This window comes from Myotis daubentonii, chromosome 11 (assembly GCF_963259705.1).
Source record: "Myotis daubentonii chromosome 11, mMyoDau2.1, whole genome shotgun sequence".
Lineage (NCBI taxonomy): Eukaryota > Metazoa > Chordata > Mammalia > Chiroptera > Vespertilionidae > Myotis > Myotis daubentonii.
In genome coordinates, this window is record NC_081850.1 from 42,009,473 (window position 1) to 42,036,093 (window position 26,621).

The 26,621-nt window shown below is 41.1% G+C and overlaps 2 protein-coding genes across 2 annotated transcripts in view; one reads left to right on the forward strand and one right to left on the reverse strand.

Moving 5' to 3' along the window:
• Window positions 1-213: 213 nt before the first annotated feature.
• Window positions 214-26,621, reverse strand: part of TRPM6 (transient receptor potential cation channel subfamily M member 6) — a 118,599-nt gene continuing 92,191 nt past the window's right edge. The window contains exons 30-38 of the mRNA XM_059656204.1: window positions 26,379-26,404; window positions 22,990-23,040; window positions 21,429-21,494; window positions 19,378-19,664; window positions 18,783-18,865; window positions 17,896-18,101; window positions 11,652-11,703; window positions 5,265-5,371; window positions 214-2,077 (exon numbers count right to left, since the gene is read on the reverse strand). Of these exons, the coding sequence (XP_059512187.1) occupies window positions 1,944-2,077; window positions 5,265-5,371; window positions 11,652-11,703; window positions 17,896-18,101; window positions 18,783-18,865; window positions 19,378-19,664; window positions 21,429-21,494; window positions 22,990-23,040; window positions 26,379-26,404 (1,012 nt within the window). The 3' untranslated portion in view covers window positions 214-1,943. The remainder of the gene's footprint in view (window positions 2,078-5,264; window positions 5,372-11,651; window positions 11,704-17,895; window positions 18,102-18,782; window positions 18,866-19,377; window positions 19,665-21,428; window positions 21,495-22,989; window positions 23,041-26,378; window positions 26,405-26,621) is intronic.
• LOC132212003 (transcription elongation factor A protein-like 8) lies at window positions 7,912-8,435 on the forward strand. The gene has a single exon (XM_059656919.1). It carries the CDS (start codon window positions 7,996-7,998, stop codon window positions 8,347-8,349), a length of 354 nt encoding a protein of 117 aa, XP_059512902.1. The 5' UTR covers window positions 7,912-7,995; the 3' UTR covers window positions 8,350-8,435.

The following is a 26,621-nucleotide window of genomic DNA, read 5'->3' on the forward strand; positions in this document are numbered from 1 at the left end:
AGGGAGGATTGAGGGGTGGGATGGGCGGGATAAGAGATCAACCAAAGAACTTGTATGCATGCATATAAGCTTAACCAATGGACATAAGACACTGGGGGGTAGGTGAGGCCGGGGCATTGTTAAGGGCGGGGAAATAAAAGGAAACATATGTAATACTCTTTGTAATACTTTAAGCAATAAAACAATTTTAAAAAATAAAAAATAAAAAAAAAAAAAAGAAAAGGAAAAAGCACAACACAAAAATTTGAAATAAAAATGTATTTGTTTTCAAGTTCCATTCCAAGTAACAAACAGCTGACACTGAATCAATGCCTTTACTCTGGCCCTTGGACAGGCAAACTACCCCTTTCCATAGTTGAACACAGCACTGAACTGAGTACCAATAGATCCCTGTTGATTTGCAGAATAGGATAAAGCAGTTAAGCCCTGAAAAGGGCATTAACACTTTATCCCTACTGCCAATCAAGAAATCACCCAATTTCCTGCCTCCCGTCACCCCCAAGATAAAAATAATATGGATATAAATTAGCCCTTGTGCAACTCACACTTACAAGAATCAGACATGATCCTTGGCAAACTAAATCTTTGGCTATAATTCCCCTATGCCTGGGCACGGTTTCCCCCGAAGGATAACCTAAGAATGCAGGAGTGTTGATCTAAAAAGCAAGCTGGCCATTGTAAGGCCTAATGATTAAGGTGACTTTTCTCAAACTGAGGTTTGTGGCTGGTTGGTTGGAACACTCTATAAAAAGGAAAAGGACACGCAGCGGAGAGAGGAGAGAGGATCCCAGCCTTTGTCTCCTCCTTGTGTGAAAGGCTCATGCTTGTTCTGAGGTAGGGCAACCCTGACAGTGCAGAAGGGAAATGACTGATCCCCCAAATGTGCTATAAGGTATAGCTTCCAAGGACCCTTCCCTCAGGCCTCCGAAATGATGACGTGTTCTCAGGCCAGCCTTAAAATACACCCAGCACTCATTAAGCCACCGGAACTCTACACTGGAGTGAAGCAAACATCTCAAAGCATATTTTCCATCAGAAACCCATCTTCCCTCATAGGATCTTTCCCCATAGGAAACCCATCTTTCCCTGTAACGGAGAGTAAGTTAACCTTTAATATTATATATACAGCTTTAGAAAAGGGAGTGGTGTTTTAGAGGCTGGCTTCGTCAACTCTCTAACTAATAGTAACCCTGAGCTTAAGGGAAGGGAAAACATTTCTTAATAATATCTAGTTTTGCATATCCCATTCCCCTTAAAAAAAGAAAAATGATCCAAGGGCATTTATTTCCCTTTCCCCTTCTTTCAAAGAAACCTGAAATGCCCAGGCATCATGTGATTCCCTGACAATACCTCCACCCATCAAGACTTCACCAGAACACTAACTTTTCGCTGGTTGGGCAGTGAAGGCATGTGCTTCAATCTGTGCAAATACACCCTCATTCCGTGGTGTTCCTTATTGTTGTTGTTCAAAGCCCCACGCTCTGGGAGAGGAGAAGGGAGGAAGTTCAATAACGTTTTTATGTACATCTATCTACAGAAATACAATATGTGGGTGAGGTGATGAACAGCAGTGGGGGTTACAGTGTGCATGCATAGTGAGAAAATAAATTATATTTGTCTCCCTGACTCTTTACTGCCAGCATTCTGCTCCAAGGGATCTCAGAGACCAGCTGGCTCCTCCAGGTGTCTTCCCATGGAACTTGAGGATGACAGACGAAGCATCCTGCACGCAGGTCAACATCTAGGAGAACCCATTCTTCACACACAAATGAGGTCTTTAGGCAAAAGGAGACATGAGGCTCAGGAAGCATGTCCCAGGAGGCATGTCCCTCAGGGCAGGGCCAGTTTGACAGCTCTGATGTAATCAGCGTTACGTCAATCAACCTCTGTTACCATGGAGTCAGTTCACGCAGGGAGGGCAGGGGCGTCATCTTCTCCCCCTTTTACAATCGAGTGAGGTCTTCCGAAGGATCACCACCCCTTCTCATTGCTGGAGGCCCCTCACCTGGTTCTACTTTGCTTTCAAGTCCAAGGGTGGGATTTATCCTTCCAGGGGAATAGTCGTTCCTTTTTAGATCTGCAAGGAAGACAACTAAGATGGTTATGTGGATCCTCAAAAGCATGGTGCTCACACAAACTGAAACTAAAGCTTTCCCAAGTACAGCACAGTGCTGCCTCAAGCCACTGATATGTGAAACTCAAACCCTCAACCACGTCCGAACCGCCTGCCCCGTGCCCACATGTGACTCGAACCCCGCAATGCTGTTCTAGGCTGGTGCTCACTGGGGCCAGGGAGGAACGGTTTGGTTGCTGGATGCAATGAAATGCCCTCTAAGGCACAATCTGGCTAGAAGTAAGTGAGGCCAAACTGGAAACAGGGCATTGCACCATTGAACAATAGGCAGAAGCAAGGAGTTCAGCCCAGTGATCCCAAGATTTCAGTCGTCAGTTTTCTACAACAAAGCTGTGCTCAGGGTGGCACTGACTCTGAAAGCTTCTTCCATTTGAAAAGGAAATTATCAAAAGAAAACATTAATAGGGATAATCTTTGGGGAGAAATCTTTTCTTATGGAAGAAAATGGGCTTTCAATGTATACCATTTTGTGTTATATTAAATCCGTTAGCCTTAAACATATATTCTGTGTATTTTTAATTAAATAGGGATTATCTGGCCCGGCCGGAGTGGCTCAGTTTGTTGAGCATCATCCCAAAAGGCTTCCCATTTGATTCCCAGGGGCACATACAGAAGACAACCGATCAATATTTCTCTCTCACATCAGTGTTTCGCTCTCCCCCCCTCCTCCCTCTCTCACCCTCTCTCTCTCTCTAATACTCTTTTTCTCTATGTCTTCCTCTCTCTAAGTATGTCCTCAGGTCAGGGTTTTTAAAAATGGGGATTATCTGGACATAAAAATAATGCAAGTTATAGTTTAATAATAACCAACAGTTATTGACATAGCCATATATTACCTCATTCCTCACACCAACTTTATGAGCTTGGTGCTTTATCCCATGTATGGATGAGGAAACTGAGTCCCAAGGTCACATCCTTGTAAGAAGCAGAACTGGAATGTGAGCTCAAACTATCCAGCCCGCATTCTTATACACTATCCTAAACTCTGTCTTTAAAAATAAGTAGATATGTAGATAGATAAAACGTTATCAAGCAAAAAGAAAAACCAACCCTATTCCTGTATTCCAGACTAAACTTTTTTTTTTTTAAATATATTTTATTGATTTTTCACAGAGAGGAAGGGAGAGAGATAGAGAGTCAGAAACATCGATGAGAGAGAAACATCGACCAGCTGCCTCCTGCACATCTCCCACTGGAGATGTGCCCGCAACCCAGGTACATGCCCTTGACCGGAATCGAACCTGGGACCTTTCAGTCCGCAGGCTGACGCTCTATCCACTAAGCCAAACCGGTTTCGGCCAGACTAAACTTTTTTTATTCAAATAACCAAATAATTCAGTAACTGAAGATGTTTCTTATTTTCACTTAAAATGTGCTAAGGTTTTGAAAAGAACCATGGATAAGGTCTAGAGATGGAGGAATTACTGAATTACTCAAAACTCACCAGTGTAGGGTGTGTTTTTTCTTTGTTTTTTTAAATTTGTTTTTATATTTTATTGATTTGTTTACAGAGAGGAAGGGAGAGGGATAGAGAGTTAGAAACATCGATGAGAGAGAAACATCGATCAGCTGCCTCCTGCACACCCCCTACTGGGGATGTGCCCGTAACCAAGGTACATGCCCTTGACTGGAATCGAACCTGGGACCCTTCAGTCCGCAGGCCGCCGCTCTATCCACTGAGCCAAACTGGTTAGGGCACCAGTGTAGGTTTTGAAGAAATGATCTCCACCTTAATCATACAGAACAGCTAACTGGGCTCAGGGGAGGAAGCAGTGAGTGATGCCTCAAGTCTCCCTTTTCCTGGCTGATCAGATGTAGTCCCTATGTCTCCAAGAATGAGAGGTACCTACCTGGTCCAGGGTACAACAAATGAGACCTGGGAAGAGGCCTGCGCCTGAGGTACTGAGTTAATGGGCCAGACTCCAGCCTGCAATCATGGGCGACTCAGATACATGTCAGCACCTGCCTCCCACAGGACCCTCAGTCCAGCCCAGATCCTTCCTGGATTCCTTCTGACCAGAGAGGATGCCAGTGGGCAGCTCAGCCAACGTGCTGGGGACTGATCTCTTTGCCCAGGTCTGCTGTGTAGTTTGTGAGAGCGAGTCCTGGGCAGCTAGAAGATGAGAGTGACCGCCGTCCCCGCTTTGCTGCTCCCGTCTGACCTCCCTACCCCAAGTACAACCCCGGCCACCACCTCTGTCTAACAGGCTACTTCTCACCGGAACCAGAAGCCTGTTCCAAATCTGACCTTTGCTATGTCTTGCCCAAAAGAGCATCTCAACAATGTTCTACTTCTAACAAGAAGATTAGAAATTGCCCTTTTTTGTTGTAAACTTACACCCACTCCATCCCAAGTTATAGCGGACGATGATCTTTTACTGATTTCCAATTCAGGATATGACCACTTATTAGCAGGCAGGAAGGGATACTCTGCTTAAAATAGGTGAAATTCCATTTTAAGGGCAAGTTTGGTCTGATCTACGGAAAACAGTGAGCAAGCTGAGACAGACATAAAGTGTCCCCTCTGAGATTAAAGGGAAGAATGAGACAGAGCTGGGCTGCCACGTGGGGAGCACAGACCTCCAGCTGCTTACTTTTATGTGAGGCACACTTTCTGTGGTGACTATACTGGTTTCAGAAAAAGTGTGTTATATTAGCAAATGATTTAAGATATATACCTGTGCGTTTAAAGTGGCAGGTTTTTGTAGTGAAAGACACTATTTTAATTGACGGCTGTGTTTCCCTCCGTACCTCACCCTCCCAGCATCCAATGAGTAAATAAAAATAGAATGGAAGTCCTGTGGGCACCACCTAGGACCCAAGGTTGGGGAGTGGCGCAGAGACCTGCCTCAGCCCACTTCTCCCCCAATTCGTCTGTACAACTTTCCCCTTGGACAGACCGTGACAAGTGTTGGGCCCAGTGTTTTATCGCATTTTGGCAGAACCTGAAGTAAATCCCTGTCCTTTTAATCCCTTTAGAGACTTGAAAAAAATCTGCAGTCAGAAAGTCAGGCCTCAACTGAGAAAGAGATAAAAATGTGATTAAGATTTGCTACTCTCTCCCTGGTTACAATGGCTGCTGTTCTATGAGAGCTTTCCTTAGAAAAAAGTAGAACTGTCTGGGGCATACCCGGGAGTTTGAGCTTCCGGCAGCAGGCGTTGCAACGATGTTTTGCAATGAAGTTTCTAATTGCATCTTCCCCTAAGTTGGCTGGTCCAAACACCATTCCTCTGGATCTGGAGGAAATAATCAGAATATCAATTAGACCACAGCTAAGAAAAAGGAGCCCCGCTAGGATTCTCGGAGGTACCGAACAGTCTCCCATAGTAACCCAGCAAACTTGAGGGAGCCAACAAAGAACAGCGCACTTTGAGGAAGCAACAATGTTAGGTTTGCAAATTTAAAATTCAAATGCACTTAAATCTGTGTACTCAACTCCAAGACCTACTGTGAAACTCATTTTAGCACGAATCTGATAGTAGAGTGAATTTTCTACGTACGACGCTAAACCAAAATACACTGAGACCCCTTTTAATGCGTATGGGGTGATACAATGACAGTAACTGCCCAATGTTCTACTAGAATACCGGAAAGGTAAGGTAGAAAGTTAATTTGCTATTGAAACACACCTTTTAAAAGGATTCATATATATTCTTTCAAACCCAAATGCCTTTCTAAATATGACCATGTCCTGGAAAACAAATGCCAGACAAAACCCTACATCAGTACAACTGGCTCTTTCGGTGTCTGCTTTCTACCCTGCAAACCGCTGGGGCTGGGCTCTTTGTGGAAAGACAAGATTGCTGTGGTTTTGTGGAAGCAAACTACATATGCTGCGTGTAGGTGACAAAGGTCACAAACAGAATCAGTACATATTTGGCACATTTTGAATGCTCTAATCATAACAGATCCTCCACAGGTTCCAGGACCAGCGTTCATCCATTATCAGATCACGCACACCCATCATTCCTCAGGCTGACAGTCGGCACGCCACGGAACACAGCACACAGAAACACTTCCAAAGGAACTTTTCGAAAGCTAATATTTTATTTTAATGACATGCAGAGTGGAAAGGGCACATGTTAAAATCTGAACTCAATTACCGCTCTTAAATACCACGTCTTAAGAAAAAATAAAAGCAAACTATCACAAAAGGAAACAATAAACTTTGCTTCTAAGGAATGCGGTTTTTCAAAAGGGACGGGGTGTAAAAATGGACTTTTTTTTCCATCCAAGTATTGAAACATTTATCTCAATTTCCACTTCCTTTTGGCAGAATAACAGTAGCTGCTCTGAAGATGTGCCAAGCTCAGAATGAGGGCTGATGTCAGTTTGATCTCGGATTGCCTCTTTGCTCTGAGGCGAGTAGGTGGAGCAAATCTCTTGGGAAGACAAAGTGAACAGGCACCCAGGATTAATTTTCCTGGTCACTCAATCGCCCTTACAAAGGACCGCTCTTGGTGGTATTTGCCCGGCTGCATAAGCTGCCTCTTGTTAACTATTCTTCTTTTTCAGTCCTTTTGGTAAAAAAAAATAAATAAATAAAAAATAAACACTTCAAATAAGGTGAAACCAAATGTGGCAACAAAAAGTAGAATCACTCGATATTTAGTGCCAGAACTCTGTGATGCCAATAAAGTGAAAAATGATGGTGGTTTCTTTCAGGCATTAAAATGGAAGAATTCCTTTCATCGTCTCTCCGGCAGGACCCTGTTGGGATATTTCACTCTTGTGCATTCCATACCTGCTACTGCTTTCCTCCCAGAAAAACAGGAAACCCCCAGCTTAGACATGCAACCCTGATTCTCAGATGAAAACTGTAAGCTAGATCATTTTCCTCTGTGAGCTCTGTGAAAGTTAAGGCAAAAGAATCAAAATTACCATAGGGATTGGCTCCCTGTGCGGGGTGGGGTCCTGAAGGAGGGCTGTAAGGACATTCATTTTGTCTGCCCCCTAAAGCATATTTATAACCTTGCAATTTCAGATAATGGAGTTTTTTAAAATATATTTTTATTGATTTCAGAGAGGAAGGGGGAGAGAGAGAAAGAGAGATAGAAACATCAATGATGAGAGAGAATCATTGATCGGCTGCACCGAGCCCACAACCCGGGCATGTACCCTTGACCGGAATCGAACCTGGGAACCTTCATCCCCAGGCCAACATTCTATCCATTGAGCCAAACCAGCTAGGGCTCAGATATCAGAGTTTTAAAAATAAAAATAAATAAATACAGTTGCTGCCCAGGTTTTTCACAGCACAAGACAAGCAGGTGGTGGCTTGATTTCACATGTAAGGAAACACTAATTAGTGCCACATACACACGGATTTACTGAAGAATATCTCATCACCATTTCAGACTTGTCAAATGCCCAAACGCATCAAGGCAGTAAGTGAAAAGATGCAATCCCAAACTACCAACACCTGAGGCAGCCTTCACCAAGGCTCGTGACCTGAGAAACCAAGAGAGGTAGCCAGAAAGGATTGGGGGTTGGGGGTAGCGGGGTGAGGGAGGCCTGACGACTTTGTCTTCACGTGCAAAAGGTTGGGGACAGTTAAGAGGCAGCAAAGACAATATCAGAATCTGCACCACAAAAACATCTTCTCTTTCATGGACCCTCCTCCTGGTGGGCAAGGTGCCAGCTTCCCTGAGCTTCAGTGAACTGGGATTGAAGCTGCTTACCCCCGACCATGTTGATAAGGGCAAAATAAACAACATGTGAAAGCACGTGCTTAAACTGGTGCTGCCCAAACTCTAATGACAGTAAATCAGAGCAGCTCCCTATTGCTGGAGAAGGAAAGTGCCCCGGATCCTTTCAGGATTAATCTATTCAAAAAGGAAATAATAGAAAAATACTCAACATGCAAAAGTCTTGTGAGGAAAACGAAGGAAAAGCACAAAACATGCCAAAGGCCGAGGAAGACCACCTTTCAGAAGATATACCACAGGGGGCAGAAGGCAATCTTCCGCCTTCCGAAGAAGGTGTCAGCCAGGAAGCAGAAGGAAACCTTAGGAGCGGGCTGGCTCAACCTGTGCAGGCATTCAAAGAGGACACTCCCATTAGGCATTTGGACCCTGAAGAAATGCTAAGAGGAGTAGATGAGATGGAAAGGCATCCGGAAGACATAAGAAGAGTAAGAAACAAGTTTGTGATGATGCATTGGAAGCAAAGACATTCACGCAGACGACCTTATCCTGTGTGCTTTGCGCCTTGAATTCTTTTTTTTTTTTTTAATCTGATAGTAAAACCTGGCCCCTGCTTTCTGTTAGCATATTCTGATGTATCTTTTACCTTCCTTTTACTTTTTAATTTTTTTTTATTGATTTCAGAGAGGAAGGGAGAGATAGAGATAGAAACATCAGTGATGATAGAGAATCATTGATGGGCTGCCTCCTGCATGCCCCACACTGGGGATCAAGCCCACAACCCGGGCAAGTGCCCTTGACCAGAATCAAACCCAGCACCCCTCAGTCCACAGGCCAACACCTTATCCATTGAGCCAAACCAGCTAGGAGACCTCTGTTTTACTTTTAATCATCTGATAGAATTTTGTTTTAGATAGTTTCCTTGTTAACCAGCATCTTAATGGATTTTGTAATTTGACCTATTCTTCAGGTCTATTTTTCAATGGGGAAGTTTCATACAAATGCATGAAAATATGTTCATTCCATGTTGTAAAATAACATAAGTTGCAAAGCATATTTAGTATCAGCTCACATATGTACATAAAAATCCCAAATTGTATGTGTGCGTGCCTGTGTGTATACATACATACATACATACATCAAAAAATTAACTGTGCTTATTTCTGTGGGGTGGGAGTTTTCTTTTTGCTTATATGTATTTTTTAATGAACTTGTGTCACAGACAATTAAACTTTTATAATAAGTAAGAATGAAATAATTTGCAATCAGCTTATACGGGCAATGGGGGCACCCAAACTCTTGATGAAATAACTATTAAAATGTAAACCTCAAATCACCTCTGGATCTCATAGCCAGAGGAATAAAGCTGGCAATTATTACAGAAAAATAAATAAATAAATAAATAAATAAATAAATAAATAACAGCAAATCAGCTTAGGATCTTGTGAAAATTCAGATTCAGATTCAGGAGCTCTAGGGAGGGCCTTGAGAGTCTGCATTCCTCACAGTGTCCCAGGTGATGCAAACATGATTGGTCCGTGGCCCATGCTTGTGCAGCCAAGGTTTATTAACACACTGAAGGCATCCGAAATGTGAGCCTCACTGAACTAGTTCAGTACAATCTGCCACCGTGGCAAAAAAATAGCACTTCTAGTTATCTTCGCCATGAGGACCAACTGCACCCAAAGTTGGGTGACCCCACAAAACCAGGCATGCTACCAGGATGCTGTCCCATCAGGTTCCAGAGTTTCTATCCTCAAGTCATAAAAAATAAAGTCTGCCATAGACAGAGGTTCCCAACCCTGATTGTCCATTAGAATCACTTGAGGAACTTTTAAAAGAATACGGACATCAGGGCCCTCTCCTCAGAGATTCTGATTTGATGCCAATGCTGAGCAGCTTATTTTTTAAATTTTCCCAGGTGACCTTAATAGAAATTGAGGCCCACTGGCCTATAGAATGCAATTAAGTACTCGACTGTCAAGTGGGATAATATAATCTTAGAATTCTAAAAGATAGCACTATTCAGGTCATATTAAATGACATATCCAAAGGTCAAAATTTAATAAATGACAGAGTATACAAAAACTTGGTTCGTTATATGCACAACTTTTTTTTCACTGCAAAATTATAAAGTACTTATGGTACCAGGTTCCTACTACAAACCCTTGAGCACACAGGGCTGCTGAAGAAATAATATTCTTCACTAAAAACACTTTCACTCTGCTAAAGTGAAAAATAACAAAGCCTTTATCTGTACCCTGAAAGTCACAACATGAACGGCATGGTCAGATAGCACAGGAATTGGATGCAGAGGAGCAGCAGGTTCACCTTTATTGTCTCCAGCTCCCACTTCATACACAAAAATAGCTAATACTTTTAGATAGGCCTCTGCATAGAAGCTTACAGATCAGACCATAATTAAATATACTTTTTTACTGATTTTAGACAGGAAGGGAGAGAGAGAGAGAAAGAAACATCAATGATGAAAGAGAATCAATCATTGACGCCCCCTACTGGGGATCAAGCCCAAAATCCAGGCATGTGCCCAGATGGGAATCAAACTGTGACCTGATTCATGGGTCGATGCTCAACCACTGAGCCACGCTAGCTGAGTGAGACCATATTTAGATTAGATTACTCCATAAAGCAGTAAATATTCACAGTATGAGACCTATGGGAGGGGAGTAAAATGTTCAAATTTTATTTTATAAGATTTACCACTTATGCAATTATATATATATATTTTTAATTTAATTAATTTTTTTTTTTTTTTTACAACCCAGAGCCAAGTATAGACCCTTAGGACAACTAAGAAATAACAATGTTGTATGTTAGCAGTTCTCCAGTGTGGTCTCGGGTCAGCAGCACCATCAGAATCATCTGGGAATTTGTTAAATTTTTTGGCCCCACCACAAACCCACTGAATCAGAAAATGGGCTGGGGAGGCTGGAGGTTGCAATCTGTGTTTTAACAAGTTCTCCTGGTGATTATGATGCAAGCTCATGTTTGAAAACCACTGTCGCCTGCCATATTGATCAGTCCTTAACACCATCACTTCTTTCTTCTCCTCCACCTTTAATAGAACAACAAAGCCTCTGATCTTCTACTGCCAAGTCTTCCCAAAAGTCTGGTTAGGGGGTAAAATACCACGGAAATTCAAAGGACAGGCAGATGACCCATCCCTCCATATAATTTAAATTTAGCCTTTAATTAACAGACAGTCTGATGCTCCATATTGAAGCCCTAGTGTTCTGACCCCTCTCAGACTTGCCGGTACTGAGTAGCGCACTTTCTGCCCCAACCTTCATTTTACAGGCATGTGATGGAAGACGCTGCCCATGAGAAGATGCAATGGCTCTATTGTGCGGACAACAAAGGAAACTGTGCTTCTCCTATGACATTAATTGTTTTTATGTCAAAGCCTAGAAAGGCTGCACTAACCTGTATTTCTCTTTTGTCTGGGTCACTAGAAAACTCGAAGTCAAGTCTGCAACAAAGTTCTAGCTACTGCATTGGCCTTTATAATTTCCATATATGTGTACTAACTTAACTCCAGATTTAATCTTATGTTATTTCCATATTGTCTTTTCACCCCCATTTCCTAATCTATGCTTTCTTTAAAATCTTATTGTATTTTGAATCTTACTGTATTTTATTGTAGATAGATAGATATATACAAATATATACATACACATAGATAACATAGAGAATAAAGAGATGGATATGGATAAAGATATATAGATAAAAGCAGCCTCAAAATCTTCCTAGGATCTAGGCAAGAAATATAAATGTTTAAAAAATTATTTTTAAAAACCATGCACATTGGTAAAGGCAATTTTCTAAAAGATAACATAATAAGTTAACTTACTGTTTGTCTTCAGGTTTTATAACAGATGGATCTGTCAGATTTTCTCCAACACCTCCAAGGAAGAAAGAAAATTCACTTAGCAAATGGGAATTTCATTTTCTCAGATTTCCAGAAAATAATAATCATCAAATTTTAATACTTTCTTTAAACCTCTATCTATCCTGTAATCAATCAAACAACATGTGAATTAACTGTACTATAAAAATTGTCTAGGTATGTGGGAAAATTTTAGTGAATGCTGTGTCCCCCAACCTCCTCTTAGGCTATTGTAAACTTTTAGGCCCCAAGTGAATGTTTTAGGGGTGTGTTCACAGTTATTGATAGTAACACCCATCATTCCTTTACTACTTCTATGTACCAGACATTCTAATTTTATTTTCTCTAATTCTTAGAAATCATGAAAGAAAAGTATTAGCATCCTCATATCCTCATTGTACCAATGAGTTTGTTGATATTCAAAGAGAATAAGCAATGTGACCGAGGTTACACTGTCCACCTGTGGTGCCAACAGGACTGACGCTGAGCCAGAGCGTGTGCCTGGTCTCCTGAAGGAGTCCATTGGTGCTCGGCAAGGCGCTGTGGGGTTCTGCAGATACAACCTGTACTGCATCGGAGATACCCATCAAATGCTACCTATAACATTTAAAAGCAGTAGGATCCAAATGCCCCCAGATGCTTGATTTGGGCTGCTGATTACACCTGTGTTCGGTTGTTAACATTCTTTGGGATATATGCTGAATACTGTGTGCATGTTCCTGAATATAGTTTGTTATTCTTTTTTTTTTTTTTAATCCTCACCAGAGGATATTTTTCCATTGATTTTTAGAGGGAGTGGAAGAGAGAGAGAAAGACAGAGTAATATCAAAGTGAGAGAAACACACTGATTGGTTGCCTCCTGCACACATCCCAACCAGGGCCCGGGCTGGGGAAGAGCCTGCAACGGAGGTACATGCCCTTGACTGGAATCGAACCTTGGACCCTTCCGTCCACAAGCCGCGACGCTCTTATCCACTAAGCCAAACCGGCTCAGGCGGTATGTTATTCTTCAATAAAATTTACCTTTTAAAAAAATAACACCAATGCATAAAAGGATAATGTAAGTAACTTAAAGCTAATATTTATCAAAACAGAGATGGACCAACACCCAAAGCGAATCTCTGTTATAAAAAGGGAGTGGTGAGGAAACTGACTTCCAACACAATGATGTTTCCCAGGCAAGCTGATCAGGCAGGTGAATGCACAACTCAGAGATTTCTGAGATCCTCCTCCAATCAGCACTTTGCTTGGAAAAAACCAACTTTGTGGGAAAACTATTTTTAAAATATTATAAAATTTATAACTATTTTTAAAAAGAGTTTTGCTATATTCTGTATGTTTTAGCCTATTCTAAAGCCTTCACAAGAGAACATAATCCTTCCAGTTTAGTGACCTTTCCCTAAAACACTGATTTCCTTAGGAAAATCACTTATGTAAGTACGGGTTTTTAAGCCTTTTTTCATCATAACCCCCTTTTTGTTAGTCTGATGAAGCTAAGGGACCCTTTTCTCTGTATAATGTTTTAAAATGCATAATTTAAATCTACAAGATTACAAAAGAAACCAATGATACTGAAATAAAGTTACCAAAATATTTTTAAATTATTGTATTGCATACATGTGCTTCTTTATATGTTAATTAACAGAATCTAGCACAAGTCTAATAACTGTTACACCATCCAACAATAAATATGAACAGTTTTTTGAGATATCTGCCAACACATGTGCCGTGTTAATATCTGTAATTGTTCATGCTAATACCACCATTACAATGAAAGGAAATTATGCATTTCAGCTACCGGTTAGTGAAAATAAAGGTACAATTTTGTTTTCCATCAGAGTTCACAGACCCTCTGAATTCCATACAGTGACGTTTTAGAACCCCTAGCATAGAGTCTCTTTCTACACTGGTTTTGATTAGGGAAAGAGAAAGGAAGGCTGAAACACAGGCTTAAGGGCAAGTGTGCACGATGTGCTTTGCTGATATGAAGAGCCCAGCCTCTTCCTAAGTGCTTTTCTTTAAAAAGTCATAGGCAGAGGCTGGGCTCTTTATGCTTCTCTGATTCGGGTATAAAAAGGAACAGCCTAGGGGACCCTGCTTTTTGAACTGTGTAGTGAATAAACAAAAAGACAAACCAACTGATATCACAAGTACCACCGGTAGAGAGACTAAAGGCTACAAATCCTTTCCATGTTAAACTCAGACCTAACTTTGAGCCTGAAAATGCCAGAGCTGATGAAAGCTGTAGAACGATATCTGAGTAAACTACAAACTTAAGCTGGGAATACTCACAGTGCCTAAAGAGGGCATATCAACTCGGGGGAAACGGAAGCTGTATAGGGAAAAATTGTCTACCAAAATCACATCAGTTCCTGTTTCCTTTAAATCTTGTTGCTTGTTACATAGGCGGCAGGTCAAAGGATCTGGTTCCACTCACAGTCACTTCACTTTCTAGGTGGTGACCTGGTCACCCGGGTTAATCTCTCCGAATCGCAGTTTTGTCATCTGAAGTGTGAATAATATCGAGCCTTATCTTATGCTAGTAGGGTTACTGAGAAGATTAAGTGAACTATTGTATACAAACCGCTTAACAAAGTGTCTGACCCAGAGGGTGCTAAAAACTGTCAACTGCTATTTTTATTATCTTAATTCTATAAAGACATTTTGTGAAGTAAAATTCTATTTCTTTTATCCCATTTCCCTAAAGGACTGTGTTTTCTAATGAATAAATTCCCCTGTAAGAATGAGGGTTCTATATCCACAAAACTTTATATCCCTACACTCAATCTGACCGTTCAAAGCTTGACTATAATATATTTGGGGGCCCCCAAATGGCAGAAAGGGCCTTGCAATGTGTGACAAATAGAGAGCAGCCCAGAGAACCACTCACGCTACACCACCTGCACCACCACCACCTACCCTGCCTCTCCTGATACACAGGAATTGCCCAAAAGGCCAATTTTAACATCGGTGCCAATCCTACCCACACAGTCTCCTAGATATTTGAAAACATGGGAGAAAATAAGACATTTTCATATTTTAAAATCCCAATGATATATCTTGACCAGCTTTAATAGAGTAAATACCCGTTTATAAGGTAATATGCAGCATGCCCTCACGAGAAACCCAGAAACGTACATTCTGATCCCAACCACCTTGGGCGACATCGGCGAACCTCTACATCTGTGGAAAGAAGTTACCATCTTTGTAGCAGCAGAAATTCATGATGATGATGTTGATGCTAATGTGGACTTATTCCGGAAACTGCTTTGTTAAATTAAAAGAAAAAAAAGATCTAATATCTCCAAAAGTTCTTTGAAGAATACAATGAGCTTTTTAAAAAATGTTCCGGACAACTGTAATTTGAAATGCAATTGTATTTAATTCCCATTGCAGGGAAAGAAAAGTTGGATTTCAAGTGTAATGATGATGACTCAGGCCCTCACATGTAGGATTTTTAAATGGAAAGAGAAGAGACGACTACAGTATAATTACATGACTGGAAATCGATCAAGCCTCTCCTTAGAATTCAGCTTCCTGGTCTGGGGCGGCACCTCCTGGGTTAATGATTGGCCATCCCTGGGAAGGAAGTAGGGGGGAGGGGGGAATAATCTGCCGTAGTGTTCCTCGTTTCTTCTTTCCCTTGAAGCAATAATAGGAAGGCACAGCAAGCTGACCGGGGCTTCACCAGCATGTCAAACTCACCGCTAGGTCTCTCTGCATACCACTGGGACCACACCACTAAGGACAGACTATTCACAACTGAAGATTCACTTCCATTTTAAAGAGCACACGGAGATCAATACTAACACAACAACAACACTTACAGAGGGCTTACTGTGTGTCAGGAACTTGTCTCATTTCAACCCCTTAACAGTCCTATGAGTTAAGTGCATATTATTTTCTTCAATTACAAATGAACAAGTTGGGACTCAAAGTGGTACCCCTCTGGTCACGCAGCTGGTTTGTAGGAAAGCCAGGAGTCAGACACTAGCACTGAATGACTCCAAGCTCCTCCTAACCGCTGCCATTGGCCTCTCCATCTCCATCCCCACCACCCAGATGATGCATCATCTCTCCAATGACTGGAAATACTCATCAACCCAACTAAACCCAAAACCATTATGATAGTTTAAGAAAACATTATGTTCTTCCCATTTTCCCTTTCTAACTAGAGCAAAATAAGTACTTAGTAAATGTTACCTAGTAGTATAGGTACTATAACTGCTTATAATTAGTTTTAGGATTTGTGTTCTTCCATAAGCTCAGGCCGAACCAATTGGCCAAAACTCTCCAGTAAGTATCTCAATTTCTTCACATTCAATCTATGATGTCCTCTCTTCCCTTCTTTGAAGGTCAGTGTTTTGACATAGTTTATTTGGAGTGGCCTGTTTCTGCAATTCACATAATTGCCCAGTAAAAGAATAAAGTTAATTCCCTTCTCCCCCCAACACGACCAATGAGACATTTGTTCTGTTTAATGTCACTGTGGATTACTAAGAGACATAAAAATCCCCAAACATAAACATCATTAAACAAAAGTCTATTCATGTGGAATACAAAACACACTAAAGAGTCATCATTAATTCCTTAAAGTTTTTCTTTGGTTGTTTTTTTTTTGTTTGTTTGTTTCTTTTCTTTTTTTTTCTTTTTAAACCACTCCACCCAAAACTCAAAGCACAGACACTTAAGTGCAGATGAAAAACATCAACCTCTCCCAAACATGAGCTACCAAAGCAGATGCCTTGGGGATGAGCATGCTGGGCTTACATGGATCATGGATTTGCTGGCTTAAAAGATGAATCATCTTGACTGTTTTAACTTTGTTTATACTGCTTCCTAAAATATTGTGTTTGAGGGTTAGAAATATAACCTGTGAACAGCATAGATCTGAAAGGACAGAAGTTATGTGTAGTTTAAAAAGTAGATACACACCCTTGGGTACATGGCACAATTTTAATCAAAATGGCTTTGCAGTCTTACTAGACATTGCTCACAATGCCCAGGATTGCCCATTTCAACTGTCCCCAGTCTCCAAACCTGGCTTTCAGCACAGAATCCCAGGACTGAACAGGTGGGAAAGTGAGAGAACAAGAAATAGGCCCAATCTGCTTAAATGAACCATAGCACGATTAAGGATAGAATAGATGGTCAAAACAGCTTAAGTCTGCATCCTGGCTTCCCCATTAAGTAGCTGTGCAACCTCGGGCAAGTTATTTAAACTTTCTGTGCTTAAATTCCCCATAATATCTACCTTGAGGTACTGCCTCTGGGATTAAATGAGATAACTTCTATGAACGTTCCTGATCTAAATCCCTTATTTAAAACCAAAGCCCCAGTCAGTGAGCCAAGGGATTAAACTTTGACCTTCATTCATATTTCATCCTGCTCCTGCAAGGAAAGCCTGCTCGAGACTCTCTGTTTTGTGCTGCAGGATTATAGGTCACATGTGAGGTGTTGATAGTGGGAGATGCGCTGATCAAAAGCTTCTTTCCACTCAATAAGAGTGCCTTACACTTCCTCAGACTGTGTCTGTACTTTCGTGACTGTCATATCAAGGCACACAGCAAAGCGAGCAAACTAATTTATAAGTTGCTAAAGCAATGAGCTAAAAATCATGAAAAATGCAGGGAAATTAAACTTTCCTGTGTGTATAAATGCATACCTAAGCGTTCTTGTGAATATAAGTCCAAGACAAAGCCATAAACCTGGAAAATTTGGTGCAAAAGTCAATCTCCCTTTAGATCAAAGTTTTAGCTGTTTATGTTGGGCAACTAATCATCGGCATATATTTTTCCCTAGATCTCGGTGGGAATCAACATAGTAAGTGCTCGTAATCATCACTGTGCAATGTCTGAAATAAATGGCCCCACCTCCCTGCAAAACTAAATAGAACAACACCATTCATTACCCATCCTGGATCTTGCAAGACCTCTTAGGACACCTGTCTGGTTATTGCCACTTGGAACAGTTTCACATATAATAAATAAAACCGGGGAAAAATAATCATCTTTCAGTTTTCAAATTAAAAAAAAAAAAAAAGGAATGCCATGGAATATCTCCATTGAAAGACCTTCACCATGGCTTTGAGTAAAGAAAGAGCTGAGGTCAAATGTAGGTAACCATGACACGGAGAAAGCAATCCCTAGTCAGTGTTTCCTGAACTTGGCCTCATGCTTGTTGTATGAAGTTCTAGGCTGCCAATCACCTTGCAAATCTAAAACCAGCAGTTCTCCCCGAGTATACTCATAGGTCCAGTGAGAGAAAGCCAACATCAGCTCCTCCAAGGTGTTGCTGGGGGCAATTTCATCGCCGTTGTTGTTGTTGTACTTCTGGAACTCCCCCATCATGTACTTCTCAATGGTGAACCATTGGTTGGCGGAATACCAGTAGATTAAGAAAACTTCCAGGAACCTACGAGGAGGCAGCAAAGGTGGGACTTACATTACTGAACAGTCAGCAGCAGGAGAGATTACCTAACTCTGGTCTGATGCAGGTCCTTTCCTATGGAATGCAAAGATTGAGGGGTTTCCCACCTCCCTTTATTTCAGGAAATGTCCCAACTCCTTTACAAGTACTAAACTCAACTTTCCCTACCATGTGCTATAATATTACTTATAAATTAAGCAATAAAATTTGGCTATAAGTCCTCAGCACTGAATTATGATCTGTCTTGCTAAATGAATGCAAGTGTATGTAGACACGCAAGTGAACATAATAATGGTTCATTCTTTAAAAGTTTTTAATTTCTATACGATGTTAATGGAAAAAAAATATGCTTAAAACAGAAATGTTTTTTGGCCATAATGTTCCTGGACATTAGTAACTATACCAGGATCTGCCTGCTTCACATAGAGAGGTCAGTCCTGGCCTCTGCATGAACTTCTCACCTCCACTCACACAAGTTCAGTGATTTCTGCACCCCTGGGATGTCTAGTTCTCTTTTACCAGTCTCCAGAACTCTGGAAAGAAGAGCCCAACAATGAAGTCTTGGAGAACTTCTCCGTGAGCCTTGTACTTCTCAGAAGAGGCTGAGAAGAACTGATAGAAATTCCTACTTAACATGAAGGGCTGGGGTGCCAATTATTTCCTCACCTTGGTGCAAAGGGAATGGTTTGTGGTTTCACTTGGTTGAAGGTATAGATTAGTTTTTGAGCAGCTCTTTGTTGTTGAATTTCCTACAAAATAGAGAGCATTCATCAAAATATTGGTTTATTATCACATGCCTACTAATGATCACAGAATTACTGAAGACCCAGCAAGCGTAATTTTCAGCCTTTTTCAACTCCTATCACTCCCCACTCCAAAAGCAAAAGCTCTACAAAACAAAATTAACAAAATACCACCACCTCCAAGAAAGAATAGGCCTCCCGGTCGGTGTGTCTCAGTGGTTGAGTGTCAGCCTATGAACCAGGAGGTCACAGTTCAATTCCTGGTCAGGGCACATGCCCAGGTTGCAGGCTCCATCCCCAGTAGGGGGCGTGCAGGAGGCAGCCAATCGATGGTTCTCTGTCAACATTGATGTTTCTAGCTCTCTCTCCCCCTTTTCTTTTCCTCTCTGAAATCAATAAAAATATATTAAAAACAAAACAAAACTAGGCTATCCTTTGGGTTGAAGATAAGAGCCTTTGAAGTGTAGCCAGATCTCCTTTCTTTGGTCGGTCGTCTGGACTCTGGGTGTCCGACTTACCCTGAGGCAGAGATGCAGCACAGTGCTCTCCTGGAAGATTTTGTGCCAAGTCTGCACAACCTCAGGAAGGAAGGACTTCACAATGAAAACCTGCCCCGGCTTGAGAACGTCATCCTCAGACCAGGTGCTGATGACTCTTATGGCCTTGCGGAGGCCGCCGTCCATGTGCTCTCGGGACAACACCTGGATCATCGCAGTCTTCCCGCGCTTGGACCAGGAGGACATGCTTTTACCGAGATTCAAAGGGGAACTCTCCTCTAGCCTGTAGACAGTTACTTCTTCCCCAGCTGCAAAGAGAAGTGTAGGTGAGGCGTTCAGTGAGATCTCAGGTCTGTGATATGAAGGACATCCTAAAGATCAATTCAGAATCAGTTCAGTTTCCCAAATGATCAGAGGAGAATAGAATTGCACCTATACAGGAACTGCTAGAAAATAAAGACATGGATTTGGCCGTGTTGCTATGTTATTTATTATCCAGTAAAGAGGGAGAGGGGGAGAAGGGACAAAGCATCAGATGCTACACAAGAATGAAGTTGTTCTCATTATAGACTATATAGCTGGACAAAATCAAAGTAGTTAAGACAAATACTTCTAAAGAGATAGTTTAACCCCATGTTTTTCATTATCATCCCCCTTATAAACATTATTAGACATTTTTTCTAATTGCCCCTCCCATGACATTTTAATACCAAAGATATACTGTATACCTGTGCTTTATACATAAAAAGAAAAGGATGTCTTTGCTCTCTTGGGGATATCATCCCTGTTGAGAATGCATAGTCTAACCCCGTTGAGTTATACAGAGTCAAGGTCATACCTCAGAGACACTCCCTCCTACCTTTGTTACTTGAAGCCTTACTTTATCAGTACAATGGGAGTGAACGTAGCACTCATCTCTTTGGGTTATAAAGATTAACTATGTTAATCTGTCTAATGTAAGCTAGAACCTTGGATACAAACTCAATCCCACTTAAAAAAAAATTTAGACACAAAATGCTCAACTGCTATATAGCTTCCAGTTTCAGGCTGATGAACAGGCAACCAGTCCTACCCAGTCTAAATCCCATCTAACTGCAATATTTAATGCTTCATAACAGAAGTAACATATTCTATACACAACTTCTGCCCAGCCTGTGTTTCATTTTCTCCTTTCACCTCTGCCTCAAATGCCTTTGTGTGTGTGTGTGTGTGTGTGTGTGTGTGTGTGTGAACACTGTAACTAGTTTACCAAGAAAGGAATCTATTTGCTCATTCTTGCACTAAACTGCTAACTAAAACATATGTCTAGTAAATGCTTAGTAACATATTTTCAGTTATTTATTCTTAGTGCCCGGATAAATGCCCCTTGAATATCTCTCTGGAGTTCCAAATACTGAGAGGATTTAGAACAGTTACTGGGTTGCAAAGCCAGCTGTGGAGCCAAGGGGAAGGAGAAGGCCTATGCACCCACAATCAGAAGCCACATGGGGACGGTGAGGAGAATCGGCAGCCAGGACAGTGTGGGGACCCTTGTTGTATTGTCGATTGGCCGGACAGAGAAACTCTGGTAGCCTTGGCCAACGTGAGCTTGTTCTTCTTTACTGCTCCAGCCTTTAAAAATGATGTTTGCTCTCTGAGCTAAGAGCAATTAGTCTCCAGAAAATAAAAGAAATAAAAAACAATATACAAAGCATTTCTCTTCAGATACCAGTCAGCTTTTACTGTGTTGACATGTATCGCTTTCTTCCATGTTTATTACACATGGTTCGTTGGTTCTTTTCTTCTCTGCTTGCTACCAGCCTGAAATCAGTTGAGTGCCAGGTGCCACACTGCTGCTTTTTCCCCAGCTGCTGCTCATTAGAGGTCCCATCCCCATGGTATTAGATTTTGATCCTAGATGCCAGCCGGTGGTTAACAAGAGTTTTCATTTTGGAAAATTAATCTCACTAAACTACAACCATTGGCAAAACAAACTTTTCAACTGAAGTGATGCAAGTGGTTTCCCCTTTGCTTTACTCGTATATTATGCCTCTGCCCTTGGCATAGCCTCAAGAAGGTAGCAATGCACTCACCAAACAGTTGGATGGGTGTAAATGGGATGGTCTGAGAAAGCCTCATTAAATTGTTTCTTTCAATGGCTGCAAACAAAGACAAGAGTGACTGTTTTTACTATGCATCGGTGGGCTGAATCCACAGCGAGCCTCCACACGTCAATATATGCATATAACACCAAAATATTTCATTTCAAAGACCCCTAATATTTACCTGTATCAAAAATATTATATAGTACTGAAAGTATGCCTTAAACAGGATATCCCCATCTTAGGAACAGGTGATATGATATTATATAACAGGGTCTGTGGTAGGGCTTTCACCTCTACTCTCCTGAACACCAAATCACATACTAGTTCAGACATATACGAAGCTTCCTTTTAAAGCACATTTTAATCTGCGGTCTTCATTCCTTGCTTTTTCTTTTCTGGACAGTGGACTGTGGGGACATCTACTGTTGGCTTTGCACAGTTCACCTTCTTTTCCCAGAGAGAGCTGGAGACCAATTTAATTAGAAGCAAATGATCTGCATTTTCCTGTTAAGAGCTGTATCCTAACAGATCAGAGTCAATAGGAGTTACCAGCACAGTATTCCTCACCAGAGACTTTCTTAAGTTAACCACTAGTCAAAATGATGGTCTATAGCTGAGCTGGAAGACCCAGTTATAAGGCCTGGAATGTGGAGTCTGGAATCCATCAAAGCACTATTCACCAAGTAGGAGAATTCGGGATAAGGTAGTCTAGTACTGGACCCCAAACATAAGACCTTGATATAACAATAATAATGGTAATTATTACACCATTACTCTCTTATTCATATGCAGAGCTTTAGACTGTGTGAAAAGCTTGCCCATTATTCTCTCAGTGAGTGCTGCAAGCAATGATGCCCCAAAGACCACCCAGTGGCACAAGTCCTATTGACTATTAACACTGCTTTACATTTTAGTGTTTCCCTCTTAATTCTCAACTAGCCCACTGGCAGACTGGTCAAGTACAATGATTCCCACTTTGACCAGGAAGGTCAAGTACAGTGATTCCCACTTTGAAAGACAACTAAAGCACTGTGAGGTCATGTTGCTTAAGAGAGTCAAGAGCCTTGACCCCTTACTTAATAACATCCTTGTAAGGTGTCTTTGTTGAACTTACTCTGTGGCATTGGCATTCATTCAGTGGTTACGTTCACCGAGGGCCCAGTGAAGGTACAAAACCCTCCCTCAAAGAGCTAGTCTCAGGCCTGTCTCTTTCCTAATCCAAAATTTGGAGAGCTCTGCCTCTGGGCTGGCTTTGAGCTTATAAGGAATTTGTCAATCTCAAGGTCATCTTTCCCCTTCACGATATGGGCTGGCCAATACAAAAAAAAATTTATTTTTCAAAAAATTTTTAAAAATCCAAATTCTCTTAAATCTTGTTTTCCCAAGTCAATGGCAAGGTAAGAAATCTAAATGTTCTTCTCATCAGAGTGAACAACTCTTTGAGTTGGGAACCATATTGATGTTACAAATTCATCAACGTTTCTGTGTACAAATGCAGAACCACAGATGTTTAGCTCAGTTGACATGTGGCAGTGCATGTGCATCCTACCTGAATAATGATGGTGAGGCTCTTGAGGGCTTTTTAAGGAGGCTGAGATTTCTGAAATTATAGAGAAGATTGGCATTTTAATTACTTGGCTGGAGATAAATACATGCTCCTGAATATATTGCCTTCAAAGTTATTATTGAACAAGTTAATCAGAATGGCTTCTCGGTATTTGAAAAAGATTGCCTAATACCCTTTAACCACATTATTGTGCATGGTATCCTGACAGCTTCCAATCATCAATGCAATATCTCCAAACATATTTATATAGGGAATTGAAGAAAGACAGGTAATATTAGCCTCAAAGATCTATTTCCTCTGAACCAATTATACCTCTGGGTTGCAGAAGGCACTCAGCTGCCCATCACACTTCACGACATCCCAGAAGCACAATTCTCTGAGCTCCCTACCAAGATGCAGTACCCATATAAAGACATTATTAATATCAAGTTATTAGCAGACTACTTCCATGACCTAAAATGACAACAAAATGATGAAACACATTAAGAGGTATAAGCAGAAACAAAGGAGTGGGTGGAGAATATGACACCAGGGATCTGTTTGGTTACAGAAGGACTGTGTGCTGAGAACATCTCCTGCAGGTTTAACTGGTTCTCTATTATGTGCTCAAGTCCTAAATTACAAGCCTCCAGAGAAATCCTTTGCAACAGTTTTGCCATTTCATAAAATCAAAATTAAAGTGGAGAACTTCAGTCTCATGGTGATAACTGCTTTATACCTAGTAGAGTATGCAGCATAATGAGCACAATTTCATAGATCTCTCCGGTTCCTTGTTGCTGGATAAGGAAAGGAACAAAAATCCCTTCCTTTGGGGGTGCTTGGTAAAAAGTAGGATCAGCAGAAAAGTCTCCTCCTTTCTGATCTCATGTAATAATAATAATAATAATAATAATAATAATAATAATAATAGCATTCAGTTCCCACTGCATGTAATGCTAGATGTGACAGATGTGAATAAGATGTCTCTCTCACCCTAGAGAAAAGCAAATATGAAATAGTGGGAAAGAAAGACATGTGAAACATAATCACAATACAGTTTGCTAAGTTATATAATAGAGGTGTATACAGAAGCTTATGGAAACTTCATAGACAAATAATATGAAATACTTTAAAGAATATGGGCATCTAAGTCTGATAAAGCTAAGTTTCAATCCTGGATTTACCACTGAAGAAGCTATGAGATCTTGACTCAGTACATATTTTTTGAACACCTACTATGTACCAACCACTGGTCTATGCTCAAGAGAAATTATATTAATGAACACAGATGAAGACTTTGGCTACATTCTAGTAAAGGGAAGTAGAAAATAAACAAACAAGTAAATATATAATTTATATAGTGTATTACATATATATCAAGTTAAAAGGATTAGAAAGTATGGGGGATAGGGAGTTTACTATTTTACACAGGGTGGCTAGGCTAGACCTCTTTGATAAGGTGAAATCTGAACACAGACCTAAAGGAAGAGAGGGGGAGAGTCATATGGATAAATGAAAAGCATTCCAGGCAGAGGTAACAGCAAGTGCAAACGCCCCGAGGCCCGGACCATGCTTGCTGTGTTAAGGAAGAGAAGTGTGGCCCCAGTGGACTATGCTGAGAGGAAATGAGGTTGGAGAGCTGGAGGAGAAGCAGATCAAGAGGCCCTTGTAGACTGGATTTTGCTTTTACGGAGTGAGAGGAAATACCTTTTCAACAAAAGAGTGACTCAACTGGACTTGCAGTTTGGAAGGGTTATTCTGGCTGCTCTCTGGAAATAGACAGAGAGCAGTAGTTTGGAGGCCATCCTGTAAACCAGGGAAGAGATGGAGAGTGCTATGTGGAGGTAGCAAAGTGATCAGATTCTTTGAAGGACTAATTGATGGGTTAGACATGGAGATGTGAGAAAATGGGCGATAATGACAAGACTTTGGCCTCAGCAACCAGATGGATGGAGTTACTATTTCCTCAGATGGAGGAGAAGATAGGTGGAGCATTTTGTTTGCAGCGCCTTCTAGACACCACGTGGAGGTGTTAACAGGTGGGTGGTCATATTCTGCATGGCAGAAATATTGAATGAACGGGCTCATGAACGTGAGCCTGGAAATTGGGACTGGAACCAGGCTGTCAAGATCACAAGAAAGACTAAGCAATTTGCAGCCTATCCTGTAGGAGGTAAAGGAAAGCATAGCAGCGAAGATTTATGGCTCAGAAAGGTAATTCCAGTAGGAATGTGGGCCATTTTAAAGGGAGAGAAAACAACCACGATACTAGCACAATATCAAGGGGAGCAAAATAAAGTACACGCTTTTTATTTAGGAAAATAAATGCTGGAGGCTTGAAGGCAGGAGCAGTGGGGGAGAGCAAAACAGACAGCTTCTACAGATGGAGGTGGAGGTAACAGAGTTAGAAGACAGAGTTGAAAGCTAAGAGCAGTGGTGTGGAAGGGCACAGTAAATGACTGAGGTTTCCAGCTTTGGTGGAGGAAGAGGAGGCTATCAGAGAACCAAAAGTCAGTCAACAAAGACAACAAAGAAATAGAAGAACAGCCAGGGAAGAGTAGCCTCCAGGGAACTTAGGAGATGGATGAAATGGTCAATATAAATGCCTGTTTTGATGAGGACTAAAAAGAGATCATGTGGCTTAGCAGTTAGCATTGGACAGCAGTAGAGTGGTAGGGACCGACACCATGGGTTGATGAGCAAATGTTAATACTGTTTCAACCCATTTGGAGGGGAGGAAAAGGAGTGGCAGCTTGAAAGCTATGTAAAATCAAGGACATGATTATTTTCTTCTTTTGTACAGAAAATGGCTTAAATTTGTTTGTAGGTAGAGGAGAAGGAATCGACTGTAAAGGGGCACTGAAAACCCAATAATAGAGTGAAACAAGACTACAGAAGAGAAAGATACCCAATCTGCATCAAGGAGTCAAGAATATGGAAAAGAGCTCACAGAGTGTGGTGAAGTTTAAAGTGAGCTTCTGAGAGTGGCTTTACCAGGGAGTTGTCTCACACGACAGCCCTACTTAGCCAGCCGGGTAAGAGTCCTACTGAAAAAAATGTAGGAAAAGATATCCCCTTATAATCTTATGAATAGTTCTTAATGAGTAACATGTAAAAAAGTAACAGTGTTTGAACAGTCTAAATGAGCTCAGTGCTTATACCCTCACTCACAGAGAAAACTGGAAAATCAGTTAAAAACAGGTGATCCAAAACTAGACATCAGTCCTGATGTACCTGGAGAAAGACATTCAACTTTCTATTTTTATGCTGAACTTTCTACTTTGCATATTAAACAGGTCATAGATAGAATTTCAAGAACTACAAAAATCTCAACAGAAGAGTGAACCTTATCACTGATAAGACAAAAAAAATATTTAAATACAAAAACTTACTGCCAACTCCATTTGAACTTCTCAACCTGTTGAAAAATTAAAGTTGTTTAGACAATGCTTTACATTTTCCAGTGATCAAAGGAAGAAGTATGTGAAACAGTAACAATATAGAGTCTATACATATATATATGTACTAGAGGCCTGGTGCATGAAATTCGTGCACTCAGGGAGGTCCCTCAGCCCAGCCTGTGCCCTCTCGCAGCAGTCCGGGAGCCCTTGGGGGATTTCCGACTAATGGCCTAC